The 18,028-nt window shown below is 43.6% G+C and overlaps 1 protein-coding gene across 1 annotated transcript in view; it reads left to right on the top strand.

Annotated features, from left to right (window-relative positions):
• TTLL12 (tubulin tyrosine ligase like 12) overlaps window positions 1–14,384 on the top strand; it is a 42,968-nt gene extending 28,584 nt beyond the window's left edge. Inside the window, exons 7-14 of the mRNA XM_075899469.2 lie at window positions 1,431–1,547; window positions 1,645–1,839; window positions 7,121–7,232; window positions 8,681–8,832; window positions 8,954–9,035; window positions 9,523–9,591; window positions 12,430–12,568; window positions 13,698–14,384. Coding sequence (XP_075755584.2) covers window positions 1,431–1,547; window positions 1,645–1,839; window positions 7,121–7,232; window positions 8,681–8,832; window positions 8,954–9,035; window positions 9,523–9,591; window positions 12,430–12,568; window positions 13,698–13,849 — 1,018 coding nt within the window. The 3' untranslated portion in view covers window positions 13,850–14,384. The remainder of the gene's footprint in view (window positions 1–1,430; window positions 1,548–1,644; window positions 1,840–7,120; window positions 7,233–8,680; window positions 8,833–8,953; window positions 9,036–9,522; window positions 9,592–12,429; window positions 12,569–13,697) is intronic.
• The last annotated feature ends 3,644 nt before the right edge of the window (window positions 14,385–18,028 follow it).

Raw genomic sequence — 18,028 nt, 5'->3', positions numbered from 1 at the left:
TGGGAGGCAGTCTGTTTGGAGTGGCAAGGGGCTCCCCACGAGTGGAGCTGGGAGTGCACTGGCTGCCAGCCCCGCCTCCGGGGACTATTGAATAGTAATGTAACTGATAATATATTGTGCAGTTACACAACTATTCAATTAATCTCTAACATCCCTACTAGCCAGTATTTCCACTGAGCCCACTGAGATCTTTGTTTATACCTTATATACTACGCACATTGCAAGGAGGAGTTCCTCATTCCAGCTCTTCCAATGTCTGATGTTAATATCTCTGTGCACTAATTTTGAACCAGAGTAACTGTTATTGACAGAGAACCTTGTGCAACCTCTTGTTACCTTATTTCACCACAGGTATAGTAACATGACAGATCCAAATTCAACCATGCTACCAAATTTCTTATATCCATGTCTCTAATCACTGAAGAACAGTATTCTTGCAGAGCTGGAAATGGAACCCTGGACTCCTGATAGCCAGTGTTCCAATGCTGTTCCTCCAATAATTATGTAGCCAGCTGGTAAAATATTTCCATGCTGTGCTCCATACTGTGCTGTAGGGACTTAATCACATATGATAATCTAGCACTGCTACTGTTTGCACCTATAGCTCAAATGGGAGACATCTGTGCATGGATCTGGAGGCCCTGTTCTTATCGTGGGTCCAAATTCTCATGAGATGTGGGGAAAAACACTATGTGATCATGTAACTAAAGACTATATCTAGTACATAGGCTCAAGACTGTAGCCAGTGCACAGGCAACCTCCCTTGGGCACTTCCAACCTTAAAATGTCTGACTTAGGTCACAGGTTGCCCAGCCTACAACTCGTGGGCCATGCACATCCAATCAGAATTTTTCATAAGGACTGTGGTCTGCTTCAACACCATATACTAACAACTGACTAGCATTTTGTTCTCATTCATATGATCATTTTAATTTGTACAAGCAAATCAATAGACCATACTGTACATAGATGGCTTTTATCTTAATCTATATGAAAAAGCTCAATTTAAATTCTAAATCAACACTCGTGATTTTAAATCTGGTTGGCCTACAACACTGGTGACCTTAAATCTGGTTGACCTACACACGGCTGTGCGTTAGTTATGTGGCCTTTTTGAATATAAGGTTAGTCAATGTTTCAATATCTGTAAGATGAAATTCACTTCCTCATTAGCATGACTGCAATGAGGTAAACACAAGAATGACTTTTCTTAGGCTTAAATTTTTCAAAGTGGAAAATAAAGATCTGCTGCTCTGAATAAGAACAGAGGGACATAAGCCAATTTTTTAAATTCTGCAAATATAACTGATGGTGAGCACCACGGCCTAAGTTATAGTCAGTTAACAAATGTCTTCTGAGAGCCATTAATTTTGGTTTAAGGAGGAGAAACTGCTCTCATGTTAACAGAGTATGTATATCCTTTCTTCCAGGGTCTACACAGACCTTCCTCAAGTCATCAATAACTTGAAACACCCACGTTTTGAGTTCACAGAAGATGAGGGAGAAGCAGATATCCTCTACAATTTTTCCCACTTCAAAGATTACAGGTTACAGCTTTTTCCTTGCAAGTACACATAATCTAGCTGTCGTATAAAAAGCTCCATTCCATGGAAAGGCCTTTAAGTGTCCTCTTATCGCTTGTAGGAAACTAAGTGCAGAGAGACCCCATGTGATGTTGAATCAGTTTCCGTGTGAGAATCTACTCACTGTCAAGGATTGCCTAGCATCTATATCAAGACGAGTTGGAGGGGCAGAGGGTCCAAAATGGTTGCCTCGTACTTTTAACCTTCGCACAGAATTACCCCAATTTATCAGCTACTTTCAGCAACGTGAGAGGAGGTGAGCCATGTTGCTATTGCTGCTTGTCTTGCAATTTCCTATCCAACTTTCTCTAAGTACCAGTAGGTGCATATTTTGTGTTAATAGCTCAAAAATATGTAATGTGACATACCTTGAAATATGTAGGGTAAAATCATAACTCCATTGAAGTCAGTGGCAAAATTCCCAGCATTTGCCCCATTGCATTTAAAAAATGATTAAGATAGCTTTCTCTGGGTCAATAGCAATTAAAAGCAGTTAAAATTGGAGATGTTAAATTTTGTTTAATCAGCTAATTGAGGCGGAATTTCCATCAACTAGTCAATTAGGGGGAAATGGCAGAGCCACAGCAGGGTTAGCTCCTAGCCCGGGGAGCCAGCCCCTCTGTGGCGCTGCCTTTTTGAATGTAGTAACAGCTGCCTGACGCTTACTACATTTTTAAAAGGCAGAGATGCACCAGGGGACTGGGCGTGAGCTCGAAGAGCTGATTCCCGGCTCATGCCCAGTCACCCACTGTGCCTCTCCCTCCTCTGCCCCCCGCAGAGACAGTGCTGGGGGGAACCTGTTTTTAAGACCATACTGTACATAGAAACAAAATACAGGACTATGTAGCACTTTAAAGACTAACAAGATGGTTTATTAGATGATGAGCTTTCGTGGGCCAGACCCACTTCCTCAGATCAAATAGTGGAAGAAAATAGTCACAACCATATATACCAAAGGATACAATTTAAAAAAAGTGAACACATGAAAAGGACAAATCACATATACTGTACATAGGGGACTCTTTCATATCTATTTAGATAAAAACAAAAGTTAAATTTATAAATCAACACTGGTGATTTTAAATCTGTTTTGGCCTACACGAGGTTGTTCTTTAGTTATGTGGCCCTTCTGAATATAAGGTTAGACAAATACACGCGAGGAATGATGTAGATAATACTTAGTCTTATTTTGTAACTGATTCTTACTACATTTCTAAAATTAGCTTTAAAGGTAAACATCTTAAATTGTGGGTTTTGCTGCATACCACCCTAACAGAGTGCTGTTTCAGTATCTGTAAGATGAAATTCACTTCCTCGATAGCATAACTGCAATGAGGCAAACTCAGAAATATGACTTCTCTCCCCCCCCCCCCCCCCCCCCCCCCCCCCCCCCCCCCCCCCCCCCCCATAGGCTTAAATTTTTCAATGTGGAAAATAATCAAAGGCAGCAAGGGGGCAGGAAGCGACTAGTTGAGTAGTCACTCGACTACCCAATAAGCTCATGCTACTACTCGACTAGCCGCTTACATCCCTAGTTAAAATTAGTGTGGTGGTGTCCAAATTTTCTTGCTTAAAACACTTCATTTTCACATGAAAGTAGAAATCAAATTTAGGGTTAATGCTGGACTTCCTCAGGGTATGTCTACACAGCAGCGTTATTTCGGAATAACTGACGTTATTTCAAAATACCGGCAAGCTGGAGGACTTCTTGCTCCATCGAGTTCCTGTGAGTCGAATGAAAAGTGTTCTTCCTTCAACTTCCTGCTGTGAAGACAGCGCCAAAAACAAAGTTAAGCTATTTCACTTCAGCTACACAATTGACATAGCTGAAGTTGCGTAACTTAATTTGACTTTTGCCTGCTGTGTAGATGTGCCCTCCAAGAGACTAAGAGAACTGAATCTGTTCTCCAGATGCGTCTTATGTTACCTTTCTCATAGTCAACTTCCTGTCACAATAGTCCCCTCCGTATCCAGGAGATCTGATAATAACAAGAAATGTGTTTGTTAGGATATGTCTACACTTACAGCTGGATATACAGTTGACACTGTGAGACATGACTTAGGCAAACAGAGTAGATTAAAAGACACCTCAACTGCCAGGTTTTATTCTGCACACAGGCTCTTAACATTCCCAAGAAGCATTTCTCTTGTCTACACTACTATTTTTTAGCAGGGTAGTGTCCTGTTGCCGGAGCTTTTTCCCGCTGTGGGGAAAGGTTCCGGCAGAGGATAGGCAGCAGGGAAAGGCTCCAATTACCGAAGGCTTTCACTGTGGAATGTAGCAGCATTGACAAGTATGTACAGCTGCGTTTCACTGCAGAGTGTAGCTACATTTGTCCCTCTACTTTGTATGCTGTCATAAGCATAGACATAACCTTGATGAGGGAAAAGTGGAGTTAATGTCTTGCTCCTCCATTAAAATAATCCTTATCTGGTATTGCACTTAATTCTCTGGTTCTTCTCGGGTTTGTGATTGATGGATGATGATGTTGTGACCATCTAGCTGCTTCCCCCTTTTCTCAAGATATTGTTTAACTCCTGAATAGGCTTAACCATAAGGGGAAATTTTAAATGTATGTTCTTATTGTGCAGCATTCTTGGTTATACACTTAAGCTATGTCTCCACTTCCACAAAAAAAGTGGCAGAGGAAATGCAAATAGAGCACTAATTAGCATATTTTGTGCTCTCATTTGCATATTCTTCTCCGCTCCCTTTTGTGGAAGAGGTTTTTGCGCAAAAAAAGCAGTGTAGATGGGGGGCATTTTGTGCAAAAAAAAAAAAAAAAAACCTTTTGCGTAAGAACCCTTATTCCTCATAATGATTCCCCATGAGGAATAAGGGTTCTTTCACAAAAGAGGTTTTTTGCGCAAAATGGCCCTGCCTACACTGTGGGGGTTTTTTGCGCTAAAACCTCTTCCGCAAAAAGGATCGGAAGCAAATATGCAAATGGAGTGCTAATTAGCATATTGTGCACTCATTTGCAGTTCCTCTTCTGCAAAGAAGTGGCAGTGGAGATGTAACCCAAGTGTACATGCGATAAGTGATCATGAAGCTGTATGCACTGAGGAGGGAGTTTCAAAATAAACTTTCGGTTAAAACACAGATCTTTCACTACAACTAGTACTGTATTCTCGTACTAAAACATAACCACAGGCAACCTTTCAGATAACCCAGAGAACGTTCTCTGCATGCCTTCACACATCCGTTGGGGAAGGTGGGGGCTTCAAGGTCGCACTGCCACTGTTCAGTAGCATGCACATTATGTAGACATGCATATTACTCCTACTTGGGCAAAGCTTTTCAAAGAGTCCAGCTCTTCAGCTCTCTTGTTCAGTGGTCTCCAAACTTTTTTGATAATGCACCCCTATCAGTAAAAAAAATTTTGAGCACATGCCCCCAATATATGTATATGTATCTGTTTTATATATATATATATATATATATATATATATATATATATATATATATATATTTTAAATGTACTTTCACCCCCATTAGCCACACCCTGACCCCTGTTAACCATGCCCCGACCCCCATTAGCCACACCCCCTGACTTCCATTAGCCAGGCCTCAGGAGGTAACACTCTCAGGGCAAGCTGGACACATGACCAGAAGTAAAAGGTATCATGTGACTCCTCTCTAAGGACTTTTCCCACCATCCTCCTACCAATAGGGATTAGTTTGGCCGCACCAAACCTCCTCATGCAACTATCCTGCAGTTGCATTAACCCAATGTGTGTAACATTTACTAAGGGGTGGAGGGGACAGAGAGGCTGGGGGAAGTGTTCCCTCCGTTTCCTCCCGTGAGCAGAATGAATTTTGTGTTGTGCACCAGTACTGAGTTCATGTGGCTTGTTTGGATGTACCACTGTGGCACCCAAGTTATTAATAAATATCGTATAAACCTTTACCTTTTCCCTCTGCTGCCATGTCTCCTATACTTGCTCCATCAGCTCCTCTGATGCCTGCTGCCCCCACACCCTCCTCTGCTGTCCTGACTCCTGCCCTTCTCCCTGCCCTCAACCTTCCTGTGACCTGCCCCCCTCCACCAGCCCTTCTCTCCCCCCTGGGCCCACACCTCCAGTAGCCCCACTCTGATCATGTGAGCTACCTACCTCTACACACCTGCCCTGCCTCTCTCCTCTAGTGCTGGTCCCTCCCCTACAGGTGTCTGTCCTTCTGCTTCACCCCCTGGCACCTGCACCTTCCCTTACCCCTGCACTCTTCTGGTGTCTCCCCCTTCCCTCACTGTCCCTGCCCCCTTTGCCCTTTTTTCCCTGATGCCCGCCCTCTCACATGCCTTTCTCCATCCCCAACTTCCTCACACCCACCCCTTCTTTCAAGCCTTATCCCAGCACTTCTCCTTCCCCCTTCTAGCCCCCAATGCCCTTGCCCTCTCCCAGAGCTGGCCCGAGCCATTCTTGCACCCCGGGCGCACGGCGCATGCGCGGCCCCGCCCCCGCCTGGCCGGCAGCACCGCACAGTGCCCCTTACAATCGGGCACCCCGAGCTATCGCCTGGTCATCTTATAGCTTGGGCCAGCTCTGCCCTCTTCTCTCCCAGCATCACCCTGTCCCCCCTCCCACTGACACCTCCCCTCCTGCCATTTTCCTCATTGTCTCCACTTGGCCCCCTGGCATTTGTCTCTCCTCCACCCTGTCCCTTGGTTCCTTCCCCTTTCTTCTCCTGACCTGCCCTCCTCTCCTCCCCTCCCCTCCCCTTCCTTTCCCTTCCCTCAGCACAAGCCCCTTCCTCTCCCATCTCTTCCCCCTATTTTTCCCACCCCCCCACCCCCTTCCTTCCAGTTTGAGTCTGTGAGCTGGTCCGCATGGTTTTAAAGTCCCAGGCCCTGACGTCACAGCATGCCTGGGCATCTCCCCTCTCATCTGTTGTGCGGGTGTTTGAACACGCTGTGCATGCGCTCCCTCGGATGTCTTGCGAACCAGGCATCTCCCTTTTCAGTTGTTGCGCAGCAGCATGTGCTATCTCAGATCGTCTCGCACACCCCCTCAGGATTCTCACATGCACCCCCTCGGGTGTGTGCACCCCACTTTGGAGATCACTGCTCTAGGTAGGAGAGAGTGAGGAGAAAGCATACTCTCCTGAGCATGACAGACGTGTTTGGGTGAGGATTCATCTTACAATATTCAATGCTCAATCCCCAGAGAAAATAACTATATGTAATGTAACTTGGCTGGCTCAGAAGTGGCTGCAGGGAATCTGATTTACAAGTTTTAAAGCACCCACCAAGAATGTCTCAGACTTTCTGACCAGCTAGTCAAAGTGGTCTCTTGATCTAGCAACAAGCATTTGATGTAGTCATGGTATGTGTGAAAGGAAAAGGGATTTATTAGCAGACGCGTGGTGGGCCCTTACTGAAAAAGAAAGTGAGAACCTCAAAATCCTAATTCTAAATAGCTGTGACCCTGGAGTTCATTGTTCTTGCACCCTCACCCGCTGACAAATAATATGTACACACTGACATGCTGTGGCCTTGACTGGGTTGTGGTTTTCTTTTGTTTTTGTTTTTTTGTAGGGGAGAAGATAATCACTGGATATGCAAACCATGGAACTTGGCCAGAAGCCTAGACACCCACATAACCAACAATCTTAACATCATCATCAGGCACAGGGAAAGCAGCCCAAAGGTAGAGGACAGTGGGCTTTCCACTTGGCTTGAAGCACTTTTTTAATGTTTATTCTGACAGAGCAACCAAAAAAAAAAGAAGAAAATTTAGTTTCCTCCTTCAAAAAGTTGTAACAGCTGGTATGTTTGAGCACAGGCATCCTGAAATAAATATCTTTACATTGTGCCAAGGCCATGTTAGAATATTTTTCTATTTGCTCATAGCAGACCTGTCTCTTTAGGACAGAAATAAAATGTGCCCTTACGTTCAAGTCTTGATTACTGTGTTGCTGCTTCTGTGCCACTCAGTAAGAAATCAAAGAAGATGATTAATTCTCACTTGCATGTAGTGTCTGTTGGCTGTAAATATAAAAGTGAGTGAGTGCTGCTTCCCTCAGGTAGTCTTTGAGTGTTCTTATGCACAAAATGCTTTTTCAACAATGACACGTGACTTTATATTATAAGCCAACAGTGTGGTCTTACATAAGACTACTACATAAGCTTTGTCTAGAGACTTAATAGAATCTATCTTTTGAATTGCATGCCTCTTTTGGAATTCATATCTCAAAATAAAAATGCATGAAGAATTACAGCAACACTTCAGTTCAGAAGAAAGCTGATTTATAAAGTGAGACTTGTTTGTTAATTTTTTTTAAGTATGGCATTAAGTGTTTCTGTAAACTAGCCAGCTTTTGAAAAGCCATCTTAAAGGCGTGTTTCTATTACCAGTAAACCAAATTAAGCAGTGTGGAATTAGGAAGTTAAAGCACTTTGTTTTGCATCTTATTGAGCATTTTATAAACAAAAGGAAAATATTTCATAGTACTGAGAACCTTGATAAAATTACTAGAACCCGGTCTTGGGTGCTGCAGGACATACTTAACTTTTATGGCATCCCTAGATAAGGCTGCATGTAGCATTGCTGGTGCCCCTTGATAGCTATAAATGTTCCTCACTCTCTACCTGGATGGCTCGCTATCTACCCTTCCTCAATGCTTACTGTGTCCATTGCTAGCCTTGTCACATACCTCCTTTTCTCCTAGATAAGTAGGGCTGAGGAGCTGGAATAAAAGCAATTATGTTGTCATTTATTTTTTGGAAAAGTATTCTAGGACAATGAGATGATGTGTTACAGTTAGGCCATCTAAGGAGGAAAAAAAATATTGGATTGAAACTTATGAAAAGATTTATTTGCAAGCAGAGAATAAAACAGACTTCAGTGCAATGATGAGGGCAGTACTTTAGTTCTATATCCCAGTCGGAAGAAAGAGTACACTCAGGCTGTTTGGTTACAAACAAAGGCTAAATTGCTTATATTGAGAAACTATGAAAAGGAAAAGTAGGTTTAATGCATGCTGGTAGAATAGATCTGGGACTGTCCCAATCCACTGATGCTTGTTTCTGTCATCACCTACTATGCATCTTCATTCCTTAGGGTTTAATTGTGTCCAATCTCTGTTTTTGTTTTAGGTAGTATCTAAGTATATTGAGAGCCCAGTGTTGTTTCACCGGGAAGATGTGGGGATGGTTAAATTTGACATTCGTTACGTTGTGCTTCTGCGATCCATAAAGCCACTCAACCTGTATGCTTATGATGTTTTTTGGCTGCGGTTCTCAAATCGGTAATAACTTTTTTTTCTTCCCCCCCCCCCAGGAGTGAAGGAGTTAGCGGTGTTAAATTGTGATGCCTTGCCTTTCAAAGATCTTACGTAATTAACACAGTCTCTTTCCTTTATTTGATAGTGCATTTTCTCTTGATGACTTGGATGACTATGAGAAGCATTTTACCGTCATGAACTATGCTCCTGGTGTAACCTTAAAACAGGTAAGCAAGTGAGACGCAAATGTCTTCCATCCAATCAAGATACTGATCCTGTATCTATGACTGTCATCAGATGCATACCTAATGCATAGCTATCTAAATAAACTTGACAGCTTGTACCTGCCCTGCAGCTATTTTCTAAAATTGGGGGACCCAGAAGAAACAGTTACAGGTTATGGCACAAATTTATCTCTCTCATCAAATCCATATTAAAAGAACATCTTACCAATCCCAAACTGATGCTTTACTGTAGTATTTTCACCACATAGTAAAAAGCACTGTTTGGTAGAAATGGGAAAAGCTTGGAACAAATAGTTCTCATTTCTGCCCTGTATAGGTGGTGAAATTCCCCAGGACCTTATTTGGAATTTATAGTATGTGTTTATAGTGTCTGCAGCTTATAGTCCTTTTTCTACCCTTTAAAAAAATCCTAGCTCACAATGTGAATAGTCTAGCAAACCAATTTCTAATGCCATTTAATTTATTTTAGGTTCACTGTGATGAATTTATTCCTCTATTTGAGAAGCAGTATCCTGAATATTCCTGGAAAAATGTGCAAGTAAGTCACCAATCCATCTTCCCCATATGAAATGGCCACTAAATAAATATTTTTTTTTTTAAGCAAAGATGTTTTTCAAAGGCTCGTGTGCTTTTGCCTTTGAGTAGTGAGCAAATGTCTCTTTGGTGCAGCAAAAGTTAGTAGTCTCATAATTTTAAAGTCTGCAAATACAAAAAGTTCCGCTGTCTATGTTACTGTTATATTAGGGTGTAAGCTTTCTCCATTTTTATGCTTGTGAATAAAATTGGTATTGATGGACGAACACTGGAGATTGAATGCTTCAAAATGCTGCTGAACTTGCTGTAAGACTTACCCTTAGCTCCAGAATGGTGCATAGAATATAAACTTTCATTTAAAACACTTAACAACCACAGAAGCTGGATTATAAACAGTCAGTGGCTGCAATGATATCCACATGAAGCCTGAAACAGCCATTCTTAACATGTGAACCTGTCCTTCCATTTCAGTGGGTTAATGCTGATATTGAAAAATTGCAGTTTAAATACCAACAGTGTTAAAGTCCAGAAACAAAAAAAGTTTAGGCAAAGTTATTCAGAATCTTTGCTGACCTCAGTCCTAAGGTGGGGAACTATTTAATTTTATAGTAAGTTTACTATAGTGATCGAGATTTTGGAATTGATTTTTTCCTATTTTTTTTAAATAAAAATGTTTTTTCCTGTGGGATGACAGCACACCATCATCACGCACTCTGCATCCCTCAGCCCCTCCCTTCCACCTCCTCTATCCTTCCCTGGTGCTCTGCAGCCAGTGGGAAGGGCACAGGGCTGTGTGGCTTTCCTCCCCTCATGGATGAGGTGGAGCCAGGGCAGGCCAGGCCAGGCCTACCACGCCTCGATCTGCCCTCCCCGGGCAAGGGGGGTTGGTGATTCGAGCATAGCGAGCTGGGTTTACTGCCCTCTGGTAATCTATGAACTACATAAAGCTGATGCTTGATTTGAATTCTGCAGCACCCTTACAAAACAGCTTTTGAGGACTTTGTTTACAGAATCTAGGTCCTTCTTGCTGTGTAGCGTACACACTTCTGTACAGCCTGCTGTGTACGCATACATTAACTATTCTGGCATAGCATATGAAAAGGAGTGCTATGCCAAGTATGCCTTTCTGGCTACTACTCTTGATGTGCTTATGCTATAAGGCTGGATTGTATAGAGCCTACATTTGGATGCCTTTTGGGTTTCGATTTTTTTATTATTATTATTATTATTTATTATTACAAGAAAACAAAGCGCAAATTCATAGTTTAAAAATCTCTTCTCTCTAGTCTTATAACTAGACCCTTCATCAAACTTGTTGAAACTAAAATTTTCCCTTTTTGGGTTGAATTTTCAGTTGCTGCTCTAAGCTAACTCTTAACATGTAATTCTAAACTTGTGAAGATTATCAGAGCTTAACACAAAGACAGACTCCTTAATGTCCTTCCACCACAAAATACTCTAAACGCTGTCGATTCTCTAATGTTGAGAAGTTTTAAATATACAGCCATGCAGAAGCTCCAATATTAAGACTCCATTAATTAAAATGAAAATAGAAAGTGGATTGTGAAGCATTTACTGGGGGTTATTTTGTGGTGGGTGGTTCAGATAAGTTAAAGGCAAAGGTAACTAGTCAATAGTTTGTTTTCCTATTTATCAAGAGCCAGGAAGTGCAGGGATGGTTAATTTGATCCTGCAGACACTTCCATGTGAGTAACTTTGCTTACAGCCACTCCCCGACTTACGAACACACCGACTTACAACCATCAGTACTTGCGACCAACTTCCCATTAACCCTATTACAATATTTTCGAGTTGAGAACCATGTACATCAAGTTTTTCAAACAGCGCGGGCGGTGCGTTTAAGGGTATTTCCGATTTATGACCAAATCGAGTTACGACCAGGTGTTCAGAACGTAACCTGTTCGTAAGTCAGGGACTGCCTGTACTCTTGTTTTGTAGTTTATTTTACTAGTGGTTGTAGGATGAGCCTTAAAATTTACAGAAAGAAAAATCTTTTTTTTTTTTTTTTTTTTTTTTAAACAGTAGGGGACAAAGTGCCCCTCAAGGAGTTTTCAGGGCAAAGTACTAAGGATTAAACTTTTTCAGGAAGTGCATTTTACTCAATGGATATTAACAAGTCCATGTACCATAAGTCTTTTACATCCCTTTATTTGGTTTCCATATTGTATCCAGAAATATCATCACAATGTGATAAAGTTGAAAAAAGTTGTGGGTTTTTTTTGTTTTTGTTTGTGTTTTGTTTGTTTGTTTTTTAATTTGGAACCTTCTATGTATGATAGTAAAATGATGGGGGGGGGGAGGGAAGAGAGAGAAAAGTGGATTGATTTAGACTGGCTTCCAGAATTTCTGTGCTGTAGCTGTTATGCACAGAACAGCTTTTATTACCTTTTAAAGTTTGCACTTCTCCCACTGAGCAGGATTCATAAGTGTAGTGCTGTACAAAATGACCTAAACATGGATTCATTTCCAGCATTATAATAGTTTTTAATTTTTATGGATTTCTGTAGTGTATATAGTAATGAGTTCAATTCTGGGTACTCAGCACTTTGAAAAAAATCAGGCCAGTTATTAGACACACACATAGCTCTAGAAGCTTAATTTTAGGCCCCCTATTTTTAAAAATCTTGGATTTGATTAAGTGTGGGGGAACCTATCAAATTATTTCTAAAGCAGTTTGACCCCTTCTGAAATGTGGAAGGTTCTTGTCTTCAGGCTTGTCATTTGTAACAATATTTAAGGTGTTTGATATGACTCATAAATGAAATTTTCACCTACAAAAGTGAGGAGTTTATTGCAATTACTTCTTTTTTTTTGGCAATAGGCAGAGATTTTTAAGGCATTTGCTGAATTATTCCAAGCTGCTTCAGCTAAACCTGCACCATTTGGCATCTGTGATTATCCATCATCACGAGCAGTATATGCCATTGATCTGATGCTTAAGTGGGATACTACCACAGATGGTAAGCTGCTTTTGTTCTTTGAGAGACTGATTTATTCTCTGTTTTTGTTCTTTAAACTTGGGGGTGCTCTCCATTTTTGCTGTTTTAAAAAAAAAAACAGCAAGACGGGCTTGATGTCTATACATAAACAGAATGTTTATGTATCTTTGAGGTTTCATATGTGTGAGGATAGAATTTGGTCTTTTTGTTAGTAATAAAAAATATTGAAGCGGTTGCCACACCTCTAATTCTTTTTATTGGCTCCATTTTTGCCACTGCTTTTGCTATTCCGATATAAACTTGTGAAGCTCTTTCCATACCAAGTGAACTAGAGAGAATAGATTATGCTTTGCAGCTATCTATTAATTGTAATAAGGTTTTTTCTGTTGTGATGGTCGTACACCTGTTATGCACAGGTGTGGCTACCTCCTCTTTTCTGATTACTCTTTGTGGCCAGTACACAATCATATGCAGTAAAAACGAATTATAACTTAAAATATAACCATGAGAGCAGTTTTTACTAAAAGTAATGCTAACAAACCCTATGATTTAATTCAACGACAATGTCAATACAGATGGGTAAGAATCTAAATTTTTGTCTTCATCTGTACAAAATGCATTTTTCTTACTGTTCAAATGTCAGCTCAACCGCCTGGCCTTATTTTAGGGATGAGAGGAAGTAGACGGCTAAGTGGGGGCGTTCTGTGGCCTGTGTTGTACAGGTGGTAAGAACAGAATCACTTTCACATTGTCCCCTTCTGACTTTGGGAGGTGAAAGATTTTTGTCCTCCAGCGTAGGAACCCAGCTCTTTCCATACCAAGTGAACTAGAGAGAACAATAAAGCCATACAAAGGAGACTTGTTCCCTTAGAAATCAAGGAGGAAGCAGTCCTTTATGGAAGGTGCTTCTCAAGAGTTGTGGTTAAATAAAATAGATGCACTAATTCTGCCCTAGTTAAAACGGTGCATCTTTCTAATGTGGACAGAATGGAATGGGTTTGGTGTCTCACCATATTATACTGTAGGCCTCAAAAACCCTACCTGCATATGTACTAAAGGTGACACAACCTTCATCCTCTTTCTATGATTTCTGCTACAGCAAATGGAGGTGGCTCCCTGTATTAAAATGTAATATTTTGTTTCTCTTCAGGGAAAAGAACTATGCAGCCTCAGATCCTAGAGGTGAACTTCAACCCTGACTGTGACAGAGCCTGCAAATATCACCCTACCTTTTTTAATGATGTGTTTAGCACTCTATTTCTGGATGAAACAAATAATTGTCATGTGACATGTGTTGTCTAGGCCTAGAAGACTTGATCTGGTTCTTTATTTCCTTTTAGATATGCTTAACAGCAATATTTATATTTCAGTTCTATGAGCTGCTTATGTGACACTTCTTATAAAGGTAACGAAAAATTTTCATCAGATGAATGGGCATATATTGTACTTGTAATCAGTAGTGTGCATTTTCTTGCTTAGTTCTATATCATCAGTTTGTGTTGACTTAAATGTCTCATGGAAGCCTGGAAAAATACAATAGTAACTGGAGCAAATCAGCTGTTTTTGTAGGTAGCCTTGTACACCTTACTTGCATAGCAGGAAGTGTTATACAACTTTCCTGTGTCTGTCTGCATTAGGATAATTTACTGTATCATGATGTTTGAGGTCACCCATCTCTTCCTTTCTGCATAATACCAATGTCATCCTAGCACTAAATGCTTTATTCCACAGAGGATTATGTAAAATAACTTTTAGGTTGTGTGTTTTAGATTTCATTGGAGTTACCAGATGCACAGACATTTATGAAGCTTGTTTTTAATAAAGTATTACAACAATAGTGTTTTTCAATTGAAGGCAACTATACATTCTCAAATGCTAGTCATAACTGCTGTCCTCTTTTTAAAATGGAATGATTTCTATAAATACATCCCAGTCCCGTAGTTTGGAGCCATTCAGCAAGCATAGTGTGACCGTGCCCCCGTCCTTGGGCCGTCTTGGGGGGGCGGTCACTCGTCTTTTCGGTTAATTGCTTTAGCCTCGGGCGACGATCCCGTTTATGGTTATGGTTCCCTCGGGAGGGGGGAAAAAAAGGGGGGCCCGGGCCCGCCCTCGCTCCCGGGCCCCAGCCCAGGGCCCTGAGGACAGAGACTAGCCGTAAGTCTCTGTCTGACTGGCGGGGGAGTGCCCCTAAACACACCAGCCCATGGGCTATTTCGTCGCCCTGCCCTGGGCTACTTCCTTACTCTCCCCTATCCCGTCTCCAGGGTGTCGGTGCTCCCACCGTCATTGACTCCTGTCGGGACCGTAGACGTCTCTGCGGCTCCTCCGCCGCCGGGGAGTGCTCCCGCAGCCTCTTTGCGCTCCCCCCGCTCTCCTGCGGCCGGCCAGCTTTTAAAGATCCCCGCCGGCCCGGGGGGGTTTACGCACCCTGTCCCCCTTTTGCGTCCACCGCAGTGCGCCCTCTTCCCCCCCGCCTCCCTGGCGGGGCCGCGCCCCGCTCAGTTGTGCTGCCGCGTCTCTCCAGCTGAGCGGCGGCGCCAATCAGCTGAGTCGTGGCTTCGCTCAGCTGAGCCGCGGCGTGCGAGCAGCCGGCACAGCGGCAGTAGGTGCCTCGCTGCCCTTCTGCAAGGGCACAAAGTCTTGGGGGTTGGATGCAGGGTCTTGGTGCCCCGTCACACATAGTAATGCAGAAATTAGATGGAAACTAGAGCACCTTTCACGTATCAAGCAATTCATTCCTTTTCCACTGCAGTTAGGTAGAATATGGTCATGCAAAATTCTCATTGAGGTTAATGGAAGTCTTACCTAACTAGGGATTTGAGCTGAGCTAGCAAAATAAATGAATAATGAAGATCTGCAGTATAATGAGATAATGGAGACATTGGAGGGGTTGGCTTAGGGGGCATTACAATTGAGAGAAAATATCTTTTGCCAGAAGTCTGAAAAGATGTGGAATAGTGTGTTATTTTCAGCAAACAATGCAAGAACAAAGGATCCTTTTTATCAGCAATCGAGTTACAGCTTTGAATTGCACCCTCTTGCTCAGTAGTACTGTGCAAATAAACCTAGTGCTGAGGAACAGATAGTTTGCATTAATATTCTTCTTTAAATACAAGTTACACTTTTTGAAATATTATAGCCTTAAAGTTAACATTTTATTTAAATTTTATTTTTGACAAACATTGTAACAATTGCAGATGAGCCAAAGTTTAAAATTGTATCTTTTACATATCTTAACCTACAGCAAGCATAGATGGTTTTTAACCTTGTATTGATGTCAAGGAAGTGAGATGCAGAAAAGGGTTGATTGTCACAATGTATTTTTTTTAAACGAGTAGCCCTAATATTCAGTTTGAGGAACTAATGTCTATCAAACAGATTTCTGGGAAGCTTTTGAAAAAAGCGGGCTGTGGGAAAAAAATACTGGGCCTCAGCATGGCTGCCAGGAGAGGAGCAGGGGGGAAGGAACCAGCGGCTGGGACACAGTGCTGGGGCCAGCGACGCTGTCTCGGTGGAGAGGTGGGCGGGCAGCGGGTCTGTCCTGCAGAGATCCAGCTGGGCAGGCGGCAAAAGCAGGGCTGGGAGCAGGGGGTTTGTCCTGCAGAGATGTGGGTGGCGAAAGCAGGACTGGGAGTGGCACTGTCTCATGGAGATCGGGGCATGTAGGCGGGCGGGCGGCAGAAGCAGGGTTGGGGGTAGCGCGGCTGTTCGGCGGCGGAAATCGGAGAGGGCAGGCAGCAAAACCAAGGCTGCACGGGGGGAGGGGGAGCTGGCCGGGGGAGATCAGGAGGAGGAGGACGGGAGAATTAGCTGCTGGAAGCAGGGCTGGATGGGAGCAGCAGGGCTGGGAAGGGGGTTGTCAGAGGAGCGGGGCTGACCGGGGGAGATTAGTGGGGGGGTGGGGGGAACCAGCTGCTGGAAGCAGGTCTGGATGGGGGCAGCAGGACTGGACTGAGGCAATTGGGAGGAGAAGGGAGCGGGGGGGGGGGAAGGCTGACCTGGGCACATCCAGACCCTGGCAGATGAGTGAGTCTGATGGGGGATTCCATTTTGCCTCTCTTCCCCCCGCCCTCCCTGGAGTAGTTGCAAACTGCCTGGCAGGTAGACACACTCAGACAGTGTGAGCACATCTACCAGCCAGGCAACTAAGGACTAATACACCTACCGTATTTTCCGGCGTATAAGGCGACTGGGCGTATAAGACGACCCCCTAATTTTCTAGTTAAAACATAGGTTTTCGCCTATACTCGCCGTATAAGACTACCCCCCCTTAAGAGGCCAACCGGCAGCACCCCAGCTGCTCTGCCCCAGGGTCCACAACAAAAGCCTGGTCTGCTGGGGGGGGGGGGGGCGGAAGGCGCACTAGCTGCGCCCCCCCCAGCAGACCAGGGACACGGGGAGCAAAGCCGCAGCGGCATCGGGGTGCCACGCCTCTGAGGCTTTGCTCTGGCAAAGCCGCAGAGGCGCAGGACCCCGCCGCTGCTGTGGCTTTGCTCCCGGTGCCCCTGGTCTGCTGGGGACCGTCTCCAGCAGACCAAAGACACCGGGAGCAAAGCCTCTGAGGATGCCGGCAGCAGGACAGCCGTGGCACGTCTGGGCTGTCCCGCTGCCGGCTTCCCCCGAGGCTTTGCAAAGCCACGAAGGGGCTCGGGCAGCGGGGCCCCTCCGCAGCTTTGCTCCGCATCTTCCTGGTCTGCAGACCAGGGAGACGCGGAGCAGCTTTTCTCGCCCCGGAGTACACGGGCAGCGGGACCGCGAGGTCCCACAGTCCGTGTCCTCCGGGGCGAGAAAAGCCCCGTTCGTACCTGCAAGTCGGGGACTGCCTGTATGTTTATACCCGGTGTATAAGACGACCCCCGATTTTTGGGGGATGTTTTTTAGTATAAAAAGTAGTCTTATACGCCAGAAAATACAGTAATTAGAAAATACCAGGCATTTTATATGTCTGGTAATTTCTCAATTTCTTTCCCAGACAAAACCTTCAAATACTGGACTGTCCAGTACAAAACCAGACACCTGGCAACCCTACCCTTCCTTGCACCCTCCCTCTTAGCCAGCTACCCTACCCCCCAATCTGCTCCTATTCCCGCCTCCTGAAGTGCTCATATGGCACCGGGTCCCCCAAGCCCTGGCCCAAGCTGGATGGAGGGATGCAGCCAGGTAAAACTGAAAATTTATTCATTTTTTTCATATTCATTTTTTTTCATATGCATGTATGGTTTTGGGCTGCAAAAGACAGTACTAGAAAAAAAAACGAGTTCCAACTAAAGTAAAAAGTTTGGGAAACCCTGATCTAGCCAGCTTTCTATCCATCTTATAGGCATTTATCCAATCCATATTCCCTTAACTTGCTGGCAAGAATATTGTGGGTCACTGTATCAAAAGCTTTGCTAACGCTGGCACTGGGGGGGCTTTGGGAGGACCAGAAACAACTTATTTGAATATTCATCATTTGCTTATTGAATATGCAAATGAATGTTA

This window comes from Pelodiscus sinensis, chromosome 1 (genome assembly GCF_052426305.1).
Source record: "Pelodiscus sinensis isolate ZL-2025 chromosome 1, ASM5242630v1, whole genome shotgun sequence".
Taxonomy (NCBI): Eukaryota; Metazoa; Chordata; order Testudines; family Trionychidae; genus Pelodiscus; species Pelodiscus sinensis.
This window is presented reverse-complemented; position numbering and strand designations above follow the sequence as displayed.